Source organism: Elaeis guineensis, chromosome 1 (assembly GCF_000442705.2).
Source record: "Elaeis guineensis isolate ETL-2024a chromosome 1, EG11, whole genome shotgun sequence".
NCBI classification, from domain to species: Eukaryota; Viridiplantae; Streptophyta; class Magnoliopsida; order Arecales; family Arecaceae; genus Elaeis; species Elaeis guineensis.
In genome coordinates this window covers 117107743-117121237 of record NC_025993.2, presented here as the reverse complement: position 1 = coordinate 117121237, position 13495 = coordinate 117107743, and the positions used below count along the sequence as shown (strand labels likewise).

The 13495-nt window shown below is 40.0% G+C and overlaps 1 protein-coding gene across 1 annotated transcript; it reads right to left on the bottom strand.

Annotated features, from left to right (window-relative positions):
- Window positions 1–391: 391 nt before the first annotated feature.
- Window positions 392–8859, bottom strand: LOC105038783 (protein JOKA2). The gene is given in 8 exon segments (XM_010914684.3): window positions 392–700; window positions 796–1317; window positions 1412–1561; window positions 1713–1961; window positions 2041–2158; window positions 2252–2630; window positions 2633–3521; window positions 8597–8859. Coding segments are annotated over 8 exon segments (2448 nt in total). The 5' UTR covers window positions 8636–8859; the 3' UTR covers window positions 392–598.
- Window positions 8860–13495: the final 4636 nt, after the last annotated feature.

Here is a 13495-nt window from a genome sequence, read left to right as displayed (position 1 = left end):
GTCATATATAACTTGAGCAAAACCAACTTTAAAAATGACATAAGAGTTAATCATGGAAATGTTCTTTACTTGGGTCTTTCAACTGAAAGACTATCAAGAACCACACCAAAGCTAGAACCATGTGAAGATAATGCAAATGAGTTGGTGAAAATCACAATCTCTGCACCGATGAACAGCATAAGCCACAGGTTACACTCCGAAGGAAGGGAAGATATCGTGGCTTGCCGAACGTCGGCGTATACATGCAAGAAAATAAAGTTGGATAGCACATTGCCACCTGATAAACTTATTAGCAAAATCAAATGGTACTACCATCCTCCAGTCCGACATAATTTAGACTCACATCACTATATCGTCCTCAACAGACAATTACATAATAAGATCATACATTTGGCCTGAAAATGTAGCAAATATCAGGGAAGTTGATGATCAGCACATAGAATAATATCTGATGACATGCTAGATAGATAGTAGATATTAATTCCCACACATCAAGTCTTCAATTTAGTAGCCCTTGGAAGACACAGTAGGTAACATAACCATGTCCCTCGTTCCTGTATATGACAAAATATTTACAGATTTTTCACATATCCATATGCTACTCACCCTTCTCTCCAGCAATAAGATCTAACACAACTCGCTTGATGCTTCCACCATTTTTTATCAGCAGCTTCTTGTTCCTCTCCTTGTCCGTAAAACCCTGCAAAAGCATCACCCCATCAGCTTCCCTAACCAAAACCAGAAACCTACTGCACACTATGACACAAAACAACAGACACAATAGCCATGTCTCACCATTTCCTGCAGCTCAGAAAGAAGAGGATCCCATTCAGCAAAGCCACAGAGATCATCAACAGATTGCTCCAGGTTGTATTCATTCAGCCTTAGAACCTCTTTGTTCAAGTCAATCTGCTCGAAACCCATCTCTTCCAGCTCCTTCAGTAGGGTCTGCTCTACTGTGTTGTCATCATGAACTGTGTCTAAAGGTGGCAGGACAGCAACCAGAGTTGCATCAGAGGAAGATGCTGGAAAATCAATTATAGGATATGAAACTGAGGAACCAACAGCAGGCACAGGCTGTGCAACCCCATCAATCGCAGCAGGTTCTACACTGTTATTTGGTACTTCAGTAACAAATGGTTTAACCAACTCGCTGTTAGTGGTGGGTAAATTAGGCTCAGAACAAACACCATCGAAGGGCAAAGCATTCACATCTATGATTCCAAACTCATTCCGGACAGTACTTTCTGGAGGCAGGTTCAAGTTGAGACCAGTGGGGAAGTTGTTACTACAGGAATTAGGTCGAGAGGTATCCACCTGTACCTCAAAGGGAGATTTGATGAAAATTAATTATATATCCATCATCAATAATTTTAAGTTACACAGAAATACTATGTAGTATAATAAATACCTGGATAAGAACCCAAACTCTTTGCCCAAACTTCTGTCTGGAAGGTGATGCCAATCTCCAATATGAAACATACCGACCAGGCCTTGATGGTGCTGTGAAATCAACTGCAATGTCAATCTCTGTGTCCGCAGGGCAGCCATTCACTGGAATCTGCATAGAGATGAAGGTTTAATTTCAGGTCCAGTTAACTAGCAGTAAGTTCATCTAAAGGCTAACAACCTGCTGGCTTTAGGCTTTAAACAACTCCGCTACCAAATATTAAAAACTAAATGGAAGCATAAAAGCAACTTTGTTAAATAACCTCCAATTGAACTGAGCGACGATTTGCAAATTGATCTCCACCAACCCACACAAGTTGTGTACCATAAGGCCATCGGGTGGTACCATTATTGCGCATCCGCCAAATCTTGGTAAAGGGTGTAGAAGGAGCCATCAGAGTCCCATCCAGAACAGTTACATCTTGAATAAAGCGACTTTCCAGTTTTGTCCTTGGTGGCCTCATCCCACAACCATGAACAGTATGTGATATAGGAAATCGATATCTAGAATGCTGGAATTATTAAGAAAGACAGTTAATATCTTTTCAATGCAGAGAAGCTAACAAGCTACACAGGAGGTTGGCACCATACAGTATTGTAGAGGTCCTTGTAAAGTTTGTGGGAGGAAGAAGCTCTGTCTATTCTGGTATAGTCTGCTTCGTTACCCATCTCTGAGAAACAAATACTGCATAAATCATAGTCATCTTTCCTGCATCATGAAAGAAACATGTTAAAACAAGTCACGTATTGCAAAACTAAGCACAATTTTATCACAAACAATTGTTAATGTGGAGCATCTTACACATTGGATTTGAACCGTGGGCCCATGATGGGAAGCATTCCACAACCATCACATCGGATACCCCGGTGGAAAGTTCGAAGCATGCTCTCATGGTTTCTATCGCCTCTCCTGTATGGATGGCCAATAGGGAAGAACCCACTTGGGAGGGGAACATCAGGCGTAGGTACACCAACATGCTTGTTGATAGGAACATCAATTGGAGAACTGAATTCATGATTTGATGCTGAAGGGCCTATGCCAACAGGAAACTGTTTATTGTTATCACCATTCGTGATGTTTGTAATCCAAGAAGTTGGTGCAAGAAATGGATTCAGCATCTTGCAACTCTCTGAACTCTGATCTCCAGTGCATTCAACAGGAGGCAGAGAGGAGGGGCAAAAGATATAACAGATTTTCCTTTGCGCAGAGCATCACTAGTTTCTTTCTCACGCATATTATCATTAGTTACCCAGTTGGGGGCCTGGGTCTCAGTCCAAATGGGGGTCAGCAAATCATCAATTGAGGGATAACCTGATGTGTGTGAAGTCTTGGGAATATCCATATTGAGATCAACAGGAATTTTGACCATTCCACCCGAGTTCATGTTATCACTTTCACAATGCTTTTGCACAACTTCTGAAACTGGATCAGCAGCATCAGTACTTGGTATTACAGTCGATACTGAAGCAGAATCATTAGTAGCTTTTGGCCCATCACTAATATTAACATCCATTTCTTGAGTTGATGCACCATTGGAGGTGCCTGATGACTCACCGATAGGACTGCTAGAAGGTTGATTAGCAATGGACAATCCCAATTTGGTGAAATGGTCCATGAACACAGCAAATGCAGGTGCAGATGACAGAGCTTTTAAGAAGAAATCCTGAGAGAACTTTGAAAGTGCACTGCCAAATGGCTCAGGTAGAGATTTCAGTCCTTCATCAACAGCAAAACTAATCTGAGGTGGTTTATTTTTGATTTCTGGTGATGTCTTGGGAGTATGGTTTTCTGTTTGAGATTCTGGATCAGAATGTCTACCAGTGCTGGACTTCAACTGAACATTGATCCTGAGAGGGTTCAAACGCTGACAAAGAGCAGCATCACGCAAGTCGTCATCATCACCCAATGTTATGATGTCACCATCGTCATCAGTGTAGGTAAGTTTTAGTTCAGCATCTGGACTGAGATAGAAAGAATTAATAATCTTTCTTCTGAGTTTGCTCATGTCATAATCCATGCTACGCCCTCGGACATAAGCAACAAATCGCTTAAGAGTATCACCATATTTTACCTGGAAAGTAGAAAAACAAATAATTTAACAAAAATCAAAATAGTGGGATCTCAGGAGAATGGCAGAGAAACAACTAGATTGAGAAAGGCTTAAGAAATAAATGCCCAAATATGCAATGACAAAAAACCTAGAGGTTCATCAACTAGATTTATTAAATAGATAAACATGTGATACTTCCATAACAGAGGATCCAGAAAAGCATTATCACAGAACTGTTGATGCCTTATGTTCCAAATCCACAACCTTGAACTCCAAGGACCCACACAAGAATTTATGCAATACTATTGCAGTATAGGCTTCAGGATTGGCTGGCTAAAGGCATATTCAATACGTACCAAATTAACAAAATATTGCGGGAAAGAGATCATATGAGAGGAAAAAGTGAAAATGCACAAATCCAGGGGCAAACATCGACAGACTTTCCAAAGATTGTTATAAAATAGAGGAATGATTTGAATTAGCTGACGTGCTACTATTAAACTGATGTCATCCTTGGACATTTTAAAAGAACTTTAGAATGAGCTGCTGCAGAATACATAATGGACAACACTATGATCATATGAAAAGAATCACAAGTCCAAAATAAGGAACAATAATTGGTAGAGTCAAGGCCATAACAATCCACAATATTGCAGGAATAGCATGAAATCAAAATAAGGATTCTTAGGATAAGACACTATATTGAACCTCCCTACAACTTGTCTTCTATAAGATCAAGGTGCTTCACTAGATTCTTGCATCAAATTCTTATGGTCATACCATCTTTCGCAATTTTTTTTTTGGCAAAAAAGAAGAAATTCTTTAACCAACAATATTTCCAGGTAAACAATAAAGAAGAAGCTCGATGAAATTTTTTGCACTCTTGTTTTAAATTAAATCTCACCTTGTCTATAAAGTGCACAATTTTACTTGCCTCACAATTATTCTAGACCTAGACTCAAATAAACATCAACAGCCTGACAATCTAACCAAACAAAATAACAAGTCATCAAAACTTAATATGTTCTAATACCATTTTAACTATTCAGTCTTGCAAACTTAAACTCAAAAGATTGTTTTGTTTAGCACGTCAAATAGTCAGGCTCCCTCGAAATATTAAAAGACATTAACACAATAAGAGCTCCAGAGATAAAAATTGCAGCCAACAAAAGATAGGTTGTGCTCAAATTGCAGTTATAAATTGTAACTGGATAACTTAAATGATACCCAATTAATATAACCAAAAATCCTGTACCATAAAACTTGCAAAACAATTCAATTCTATGAAAAAAAAGAACTCCTGCATAATTTGCTTCTGTTATGTTGAAACTGATCACTAATTTAGTTGATACAGACCCAAGTCCACTTCATTGATGACTTATGAAGCTAAAGGCATTGAATGATAAAAATACAACATTTGATGCGTTTACCACTTCATATGTTTCACAATTTCATACAATTTGTTATAATTTCAGTCACAATATGACAAATACATGTTTTCTTTCAGATATCAGCAATAGATGACTTCAATTTTGTGGTTCAAACTGCTTCTAAAACTGCACCCACAGGTTTAACATCAACAGACTAATCATCTGCCAAAGACAATATACAATTATCTCAATAAAGACTACTTTTTTTGTTTTGGTTGTTTTGGGGGTTGACTTCCCTAGTGCCCCTTCCTATTTAAGATTTAAACATTGTGTTGGGTTTTTTATGCTGTCTGCTAAGAGGATAAGACCACAAGATGAAATAAGAGGAAAGGCGGTTAACTTGGGATCCTTTTACAGAGAACTCTTCTACTTTACCAAGTAAAATAACACCTGTACAAATTTCATTCAAACCCCCATATTAAACAGTATAGTTTCACCACACTAGAAGTAGTCCCGGATAAAATAGACTTGATCATAAAATAGACTTAACATGACCTTGCTCGTAAGAAGTTTATGGAGGTAGGTCACAGATTAAAATAGAATGATCCTGAACTTGAAAATTAAATTAGAAAAAAATATATATACACAACTATGATGGCCAAATCCTAAAATTGGAAGATGTAGAAATAAGAAAGGTTTAGAAATAAGCACATGAGAAGATGTTTTCTAGTCATGCTTACACTAACCAGTAACCAAAGAAATTGCGGAACCAATCAGATGGTAACGTGCACACACAAAGGACTTGAAAAGGAATTTCCCCAAATAAATAAGAAAGTTTGAATAGTTTTCATAGAACGTAAAGGAAAAAAGAAATTTACATAACGGATAGTGAGTGAGTGAGTGAGTGTGTGTGTGTGTGTGTGTGTGTGTGTGTGTGGAGAGAGAGAGAGAGAGAGAGAGAGAGAGAGAGAGAGAAGGAAAAACCTAACAGGTACGACATGTAAAAACTGACAGAAAATGGCAAAAGAAATCAAATAATAAAACACATTCATTTGTAGATTAGATAAAAGTTATCCCTCACAATCATGAATACAATTAGAGCTACAAATTCCACTATGCAACTCTCCAACATGTCACTAAAGGATATGCAAACAACTTCGTAATACCGCCTTCAATGCTTCTCTTCAAACCACATTTGTAGGTAGCTCTTATGTGGATGAGAACATTGAAACTTTGTGGTTTATTAACATATATTAATTATACAACCATTTCATAGGTGATATCGTATAAGATAGGAAGGGGCGCAAGAGGTCATCAACTCAAAGAACTAACTTGAAAGATCAGCTGCCTTAATTAGGTATTCAACAGCGGGATGAGAAGGAAGAAGCAAGAAACCTCAGCAGTTTTAACTAGAATGAATCATATAGACTCGGTGAACATAAGAAGAGAACATATGACTGTTAGCTTGTATCATTTTGGGATCAGCCTACCCACATCTGGCAAAATAAAAAGCAGGCATACATCTCATTACTGGTATTACTAGCGATGATAAAAGAGCTTTAAAAATTGGTGTTAATGCAACCTAAAGAGCCAAGCTACAATGTTTTCCAAGTCATATGATATGGTTATGTCTTTACTTTCTAGGCAAGATCAATGACGACAATAAAAAATTACCACAGCAACAAAATCCCTCTAGAATTATCACAAGCTTGTTTGATGTGCTATTTTCCTTGCATTCTAAGTGCAGCCAGCAGGTAGTATGACACAAAAGTGGAATTAGACACAAAGAAGAAGTATAAGTGCCGAAAAAAACATACACAATTAGCAACATATAATCAGAAGATCAACTTATTTTCCACCAAGACATTTGCAAAACAAATGGTTGCCAATGCCCTCTTCATTTGATATTCTAGCAATATATTTATCAAAAGTGGCAAACTTAACCAGAAAAGAGTATTTACGCATTTGCATTCAACATAAAAGACCATTATACTTTTCTCAAATTACAGAGGAAAGAGTACATAAAGCACAGGGACCTCATTAGTTTCATCCATGCAATTAAACTAGAAATTTGCATCTCCCATCAACCAAACCAAAATATATATTTACCAATGTGTCTGGTAAAATACACAAATTAGCAACATATAATCACAAGATCAACTTATTTTCCACCAAAACATTTGCAAAACAAATGGTTTGTCGCCACCTACTTCATCTGATAACCTACCAATATATTTATCAAAAGCGGCAAACTTAACCAGAAACAGAGTATTTAAGCATTTGCACAGAACATACAAAAACATTATACTCTTCTCAGATTATAGAGGAAAGAGTACACAAAGAATCAGGGACCTCATTAGTTTGATCGATGTAATTAAACTAGAAATTAAGATAACCACTTTTATATCTTAGTTTTTGACAAATAAAGAACTTACTACATCAAAGAATACAGTCAAATATTAAGAAGAAGAAGAAAAAAAGAAAGAGAAGGCCTCATCAAGTTTAATCAAAGTTGAGGCAGCATGAGACTAACACATGGATGCATCAAAGTCCATCATCATAAGGGACATGGGCAACAGCATCAAATAGAAGGAATAAGTCTTCCTAAAGATACAGATGCATGTAGGCCAAAACCATCTGCGCAGACTTTGAGCCAAACAAAAATGGCCTTGAAATGCCAGCTTTCCATGTATTTAATATGAAGCCCACTACAAGAGAAAGGTTTTATGATTCAAGCCATGCGTAAGCAGCTCTTGCCTACAGATGAGCATTCTGCACCTCCAAAACAAGTAGCATGCCATTGACCTCACTATGATTAGCTAAAGTTATCTCTAGGAGACCAGGAAAGCTTATATGGTAGCTCCCTTAGCCAGCATGTTCTACAGCAGGGACAAAGAAACACTTAAAGGTAGTACCTGAACACCATAAGAAGTCGTGGGAACTGAAACATGAAAAACATTGATGGACCAAAACAACTCACAGGGTCAGATTTCTGTACTAGCCCATGAATAAGCACCCACTCTATTATTAAGATGCATAAACTGTACAATAGGAAATAGCAAGGTAACCATCACTGGACAAATAAAATCAATCATAAATGGTTTTCAAGACAGCAGACAGTATTTTCACACTAAAAGAACCAAAGGCCATGGACTTCCCGCATAAACAAGCATCCATGCTTCAATAAACAATTAAACACGGAGAGCGGATAATTAATAGCCCACCTCAAAATGAACAAGATAGAAGGCCAAATGGTAAAAGGACTCAGTTACTTAAAATCAGCTAAAACTAAAGGTCGCATCAAGAACAACTTTTTCCTTAGACCCTTTCTCTTCCGATAAATAACATTTCAACAACAACTATATAGAAAAATTACAGCACCAGCGCCAACAGTTCAATGTAATAAAATAGAAAGTCCATGATCACAGAAAGGTCAAAAAAAATAAAGCAAAAAAAAAGCTATAAAAATTAAAACTTGATCATCGAAGCTATCTCACTTCAAATATTTTAATGCAATTTTCCATGAATTGTTCATCAACACGAACTATGTATCATATGTACAATAAAGGAAGAGATCATATCAGAAGAGCAAAGACCCCCCGAATCAATCAACTAAAATCACAACATGGTACCCACAAATTCACGAAAATACAAATCAAAACCAATCTGATATATCAGTTAAACAAGAAACAGAAATAGACGCTGAATAACAGAAAGATATCAGACCTTGATCACCAACTCCCACTCGTTGACAGGACGCTCCATCGGTGGCGAATCAAGGACAGAAAAGGAAAAGATCGAGTGGGCCAGCGTACCCGTAAGCCGCGGGATCGAACCGCGAGGAAGAAGGTCTAACCCTAACCCTAGAGCCTAAAGGAGGAGGACGAGAGAGTGAGGCGAAGCATACGGAGAGATCGAGGAGGAGGAATCCAAACAGGGCGGAGTGCGTATCCGTGAGCCGCTGGAAGGTAAGGCAACCGCGTTTTAGTCTCCGTAGGTCCCCCCGTGGTTTCCTCTCGCTTTATGGAGGATTTCCTTCGATGCCAAGAAAACAAGATTCCGTACGTTTGCTAACTTGCTCAATGGGAAGCTCCATAGCCTCGAACCAACGAACCCATGTCGCTTATTTTTTATTAGTCAGTATACATCTAATAACAATCTGTCCCACCCAATTTTAGGATGATCCATGATGGATCATACTCGACCCTATTGAATCCTCCTCACCCCGGCATCCTCCAATGAAGAGTCCAATGAAACTAATAAAAATTGTGGCACAACTAAATTAGCTTTGATACTATTTATTGCAGACTTACAACCCAAAAAACTTAAGCTGCGCTAATAAATTCATATGACTCCCTTTTTATTAGCCAACGTGGGACTACGATAATTAGCTCCAAATATTTATTAGAACATCATAGTTTATATTTGAGAGTTTTATAGCTAGGATAAAATGGAATCCCAATTTATTTTTTCAAACTATTTCATAAATAAAAATAACATATTTAATTGGGATAAGTGAATGGTAAGATTCAACTTTATGTATGGGTTGCTATGTTGAGCGCCTAAGTGTGATTGAGTGCAATTTCATCAAAATTTGTGCTCTCTCTTGGGCATTTTGTGGGTGGCTTCGAGCGGATGGGATTGAAGATTAGAGCATGGCTGATAAGGGGAAGGGACTAAGTGATAGTAGCCAGTCCTCATCGGAGTTCAACGAGAGGGATTAGTCTTAGGCTCGGATGGCCCAGCAGCTTGTGGGGTAGCCTTTTTGGATAATGCATAAAATTACATCGAAGAAGGTAAAACAACTGCAGAAATATTTTGCAAAGATCCTCGAGTTCTTAGAGGAGGAGATGGAAAAATCGAGGAAGTAGTGGGAGAAGATCATGATTATTGTCCAGAATCTTGGTTGAAGGGTGCTAGCGGAGTGGATCGCAAAGGATTTCAAAGAGAAGGACAAATTTCAATATGATCCAGAGTCATTTTCACTAATCGAGGACTACCACCTCCAGTTCCGATCAAAGATGGACTACCTAGGAATTGTTGGCGGACCTTAGTTTGTTACCAACCAACTGCTAGTGGTAGAGCCGTGGGTGGCCGATTTCATCCATGAGGTAAATGCGGTCCAGAGGACATTGGTTGGGTTTGACTGCCAAGGCTGCCAATTGAGTATTGGAAGCCAGATATGCTGCTGGAAATTATATTAGAGGTAAGGAAGCCACTAGTCATAAATAAGTTCACCAACTGGTGCTAGAAAATGGGTTTTGCCAAGATTTGGGTCAGGCTCGACTTTTCAGGACCCTTGAGTGAAGGTTTCAATCCAGGAGATGAAAGGGATCTTCTAACAACTATTTATCTACAGGAATGCATCGATTATGTGCTACCTTTACAGCTAGTTGGGACATACCAATGATGGCTATCAGTTTTCTCAGGCAAAATCGGGGGGGAGTGATTGCCCATTACAGCCGGAGAACTTCATCACATCTCCAATGAGGATAGAAGGGGGCGATGATCTTAGGGGTGATGGTGCTAGGGATGAGGCATCAACTAAGGTGGTTCGATTGCAGCTCAAGCTATAGTTTATCACTTTCAAGATTCGGCCATCTAGGGCCTGGGACCAAGCCAAGGAAGGAGATTAAGTCCAATCCAGACTTATTTGATCCCAATTCATCTCCTTCCCATATGAGTTCATCGAGATAGGAGGAAAGTTTGTCGGATTGGCCACCTAACTTGAGTGGGTGGCGAAAACCCACCAAACTCGACCATCATCATTCACTAGAGAAACAGTGGGGACAGCATGAACACGGCCGAGTTAACTCAGTCAAATCCTGATCAATCTTTCAGGTGCTCATTGATGTGGGCCTGGGGTATGATATTATGGATGTGGGCCGAAAGAAGGCCTAAGCCCACGAGACCAATATCTGGTGGAAGCGAGCAGGCTTTCCCTAAAGTGGATCAAGAAGCTGACCCAATAAGCCCCGAATCAGGAGGCCCATTGGAACCCAACCTAGAAGCTAGGTCCACATGGGCTATGCGAGCCAAGATTGAAAGAGTGGCACGATGGTGGTGCTGGGAAGGGCACCAAAGGGAGGCAAAAGTGGCATCTGTGCCATCACCAGAAGAGGGCATTCCTGTTTCAATGGGGAGTCACACCACCTTGGCCCCCTTGGCCCACCACTGATGCCACATGGAGGTTCCACCAATGACCATGGATGGGTACCTATCACCCATATCCATGGGACCTAATGTTGTGGGCGGCAAATCATGGCTAGTGGAAGCTACCAATGAGGTTAAACTGGAGGAGGGCCACTGGAAGTCTGCAACCATCTCAACCAAGGTCTTCAATGGTGACCTTGGTCTAGCCATAGACACATCGACTGTAGGAGGGGTTGTTTGGTTGCCTACGAGGAATGAAGGTAAATTGGGCTGACGTGAAGATTTGAGCCATGTGGGCATTATGGGCCATTTGAAGTCAGCCTTGGAAGCACTGGCTAAGGCCACCTCGAAATTGCCCCACCCCCCCCTATTAGTTCACCAATGAAGATACTGCTATGGAATATTTGGGGAGCAGGCATACCCTCCTTCCATTCAATGTTCAAGAGGATCATGCTACAGCATAGCCCAAAATTGTGTATTTTAGTGACAAGGCTATCACGAGCTCAACCTGCACTTGGTGTCATTTTCTAGTAGATTGGAACTTCTATGTAGTGGAGTCTCGGGATTGGCGGGAGAAATTAGTGTTGTATGGAAAAATGATGCAGCTAGCAATTTGCTATTGTAATTTTTGAATGAATAGATCACCTTGGTTTTGTCTAGTGTTTATGCTAATACTGATTACAGAGAGGAGAATATTGTGAGAGGAGGCATCTAGTCTGACCAAGCAGGATGCTCCCTCCTTAGTCACTAGAGATTTCAACTGCATTGACAAAGCCTGAGAGAAGAGTGGGGTAGGCCCTTTGTTGATGATGCAGAGTCCAAGAGTTTCAGGAGTTTTTTTGAGGCTAGTAGCCTTATGGATCTAAGGTTGTTGGCCCTAAATTTACTTAGTCCAACAAGCATCAAGATGAGGCTAGAGTTTGGGAGAGGGTCGATAGAGCTTTTGCGATGGCCATTGGATCCAACGGCATCCTATTCATCAAGTTCGTCATCTACTAAGGATTGCTTCAGATTACATCCAGTTCTGATCACATTGGTACCTCTTTCTCCTACCGAAGCTCCTTCTAATTCGAGGAGTTCTATCTTTCCACCCTTGTGAGATATTGTGTGGGACATGTGAGGCTTCTGGAGCATGGGGATGCCATGTATCAAATGACTTGATGATTGGAGTTGATGAGATGGAGACTCATGTGGTGGAACCAGATTGAGGTGGGGACATCTTTAGGAGGTTGAAGGCTGTAGAGACCAATATCTCTGAGTTATAGAAGCCAGAGGATCTGATGGTAGACCCACTGAGGGTGACCTAGTGGATCTCCATGGGAAGCTGCCCTTGCATGATTTACTGTTGAGTAGCAGAAGTTTTGTGGAGATAGAAGTTCAGGATCTAGTGGATCAGGAAGAAAAATCGAAATACCAATTTTTTCATCAGGCCATGATCATTCAGAGACACAGGAGTCAGATTCATACTATTGGGGATAGTAGTGGTTAGTGGATTGATAAAGAAGAGGATGTCAAGCAAGAGATTGTGTGATTCTCCAGATCAGGTGGACGACGAGTCTAAATGAGGCTGAGATTTTTATGCCCCTACCACCCAGTAGTGTGGTCATCGAGTAGAAGAATAGGGATCATCTTAGAGCAGTATCAGCTGATGAGATCAGAGAGTGGTCTGATCCATGATAGAGGATAAAGCCCAAGGATCAAACGGCTTCCCTCCTCTCTTCTTAGGAGGTACTAGATCATCATCCAAACTAAGGTTGTGATGGCTATGTAGGAGGTCTTCGCTACTACCGAATGCCAGATGTTTGAAAGAGAACCTCCATCCCTTGTTAATGAAGCACTAGGATGCTTCAAGCCCAGATACTATAAAATCATTAGTTTGTGCATAATTTGTATAATTTGGGCCAAACTAATGGTAGGTAGGATGAAGCCTATTCTCCCTCATCCAATTAATCTAGAGTAGGAGGCATTTCTTGGTGGCTACAACATCACTGACAATATCCTAGCTGCACAGAAGTTTATGCATGACTTGCGCCACGCTCTGACCGTTGTAGGCTCATGGTGGTCAAGCTTGATATGGAGCAAGACTATGATCAGCTAAGTTGGTAGTTTCTAGAGGAGGCCTTGGTGGACTTCAAGTTCCATAATCGATGTATCGGCTAGATCATAGGATGCATCTATGGCCTATCATTTGCCATCCTGATCAATGAGACCCCATTAGGTTTTTGCAATCCACTATCGAACTATGGTAATGTCGTTGCATGTCCTCTTGCCTGTTTATTATCTATGCTAATGCTCCTTCATGAGCAATGCATGCTGCTTCCTAGGGACCAAACTTAGACCCATATATGTCAGCCCAGCGGACCTAGCTGATCTCATATTTGTTGTTTGCAGATGACTATTTGCTGGTAGGCCAAACTTCCATCTAAAATTGTATCAGCTTTAGGAGGATTTTGGATGAGTATTGTCTTTTCT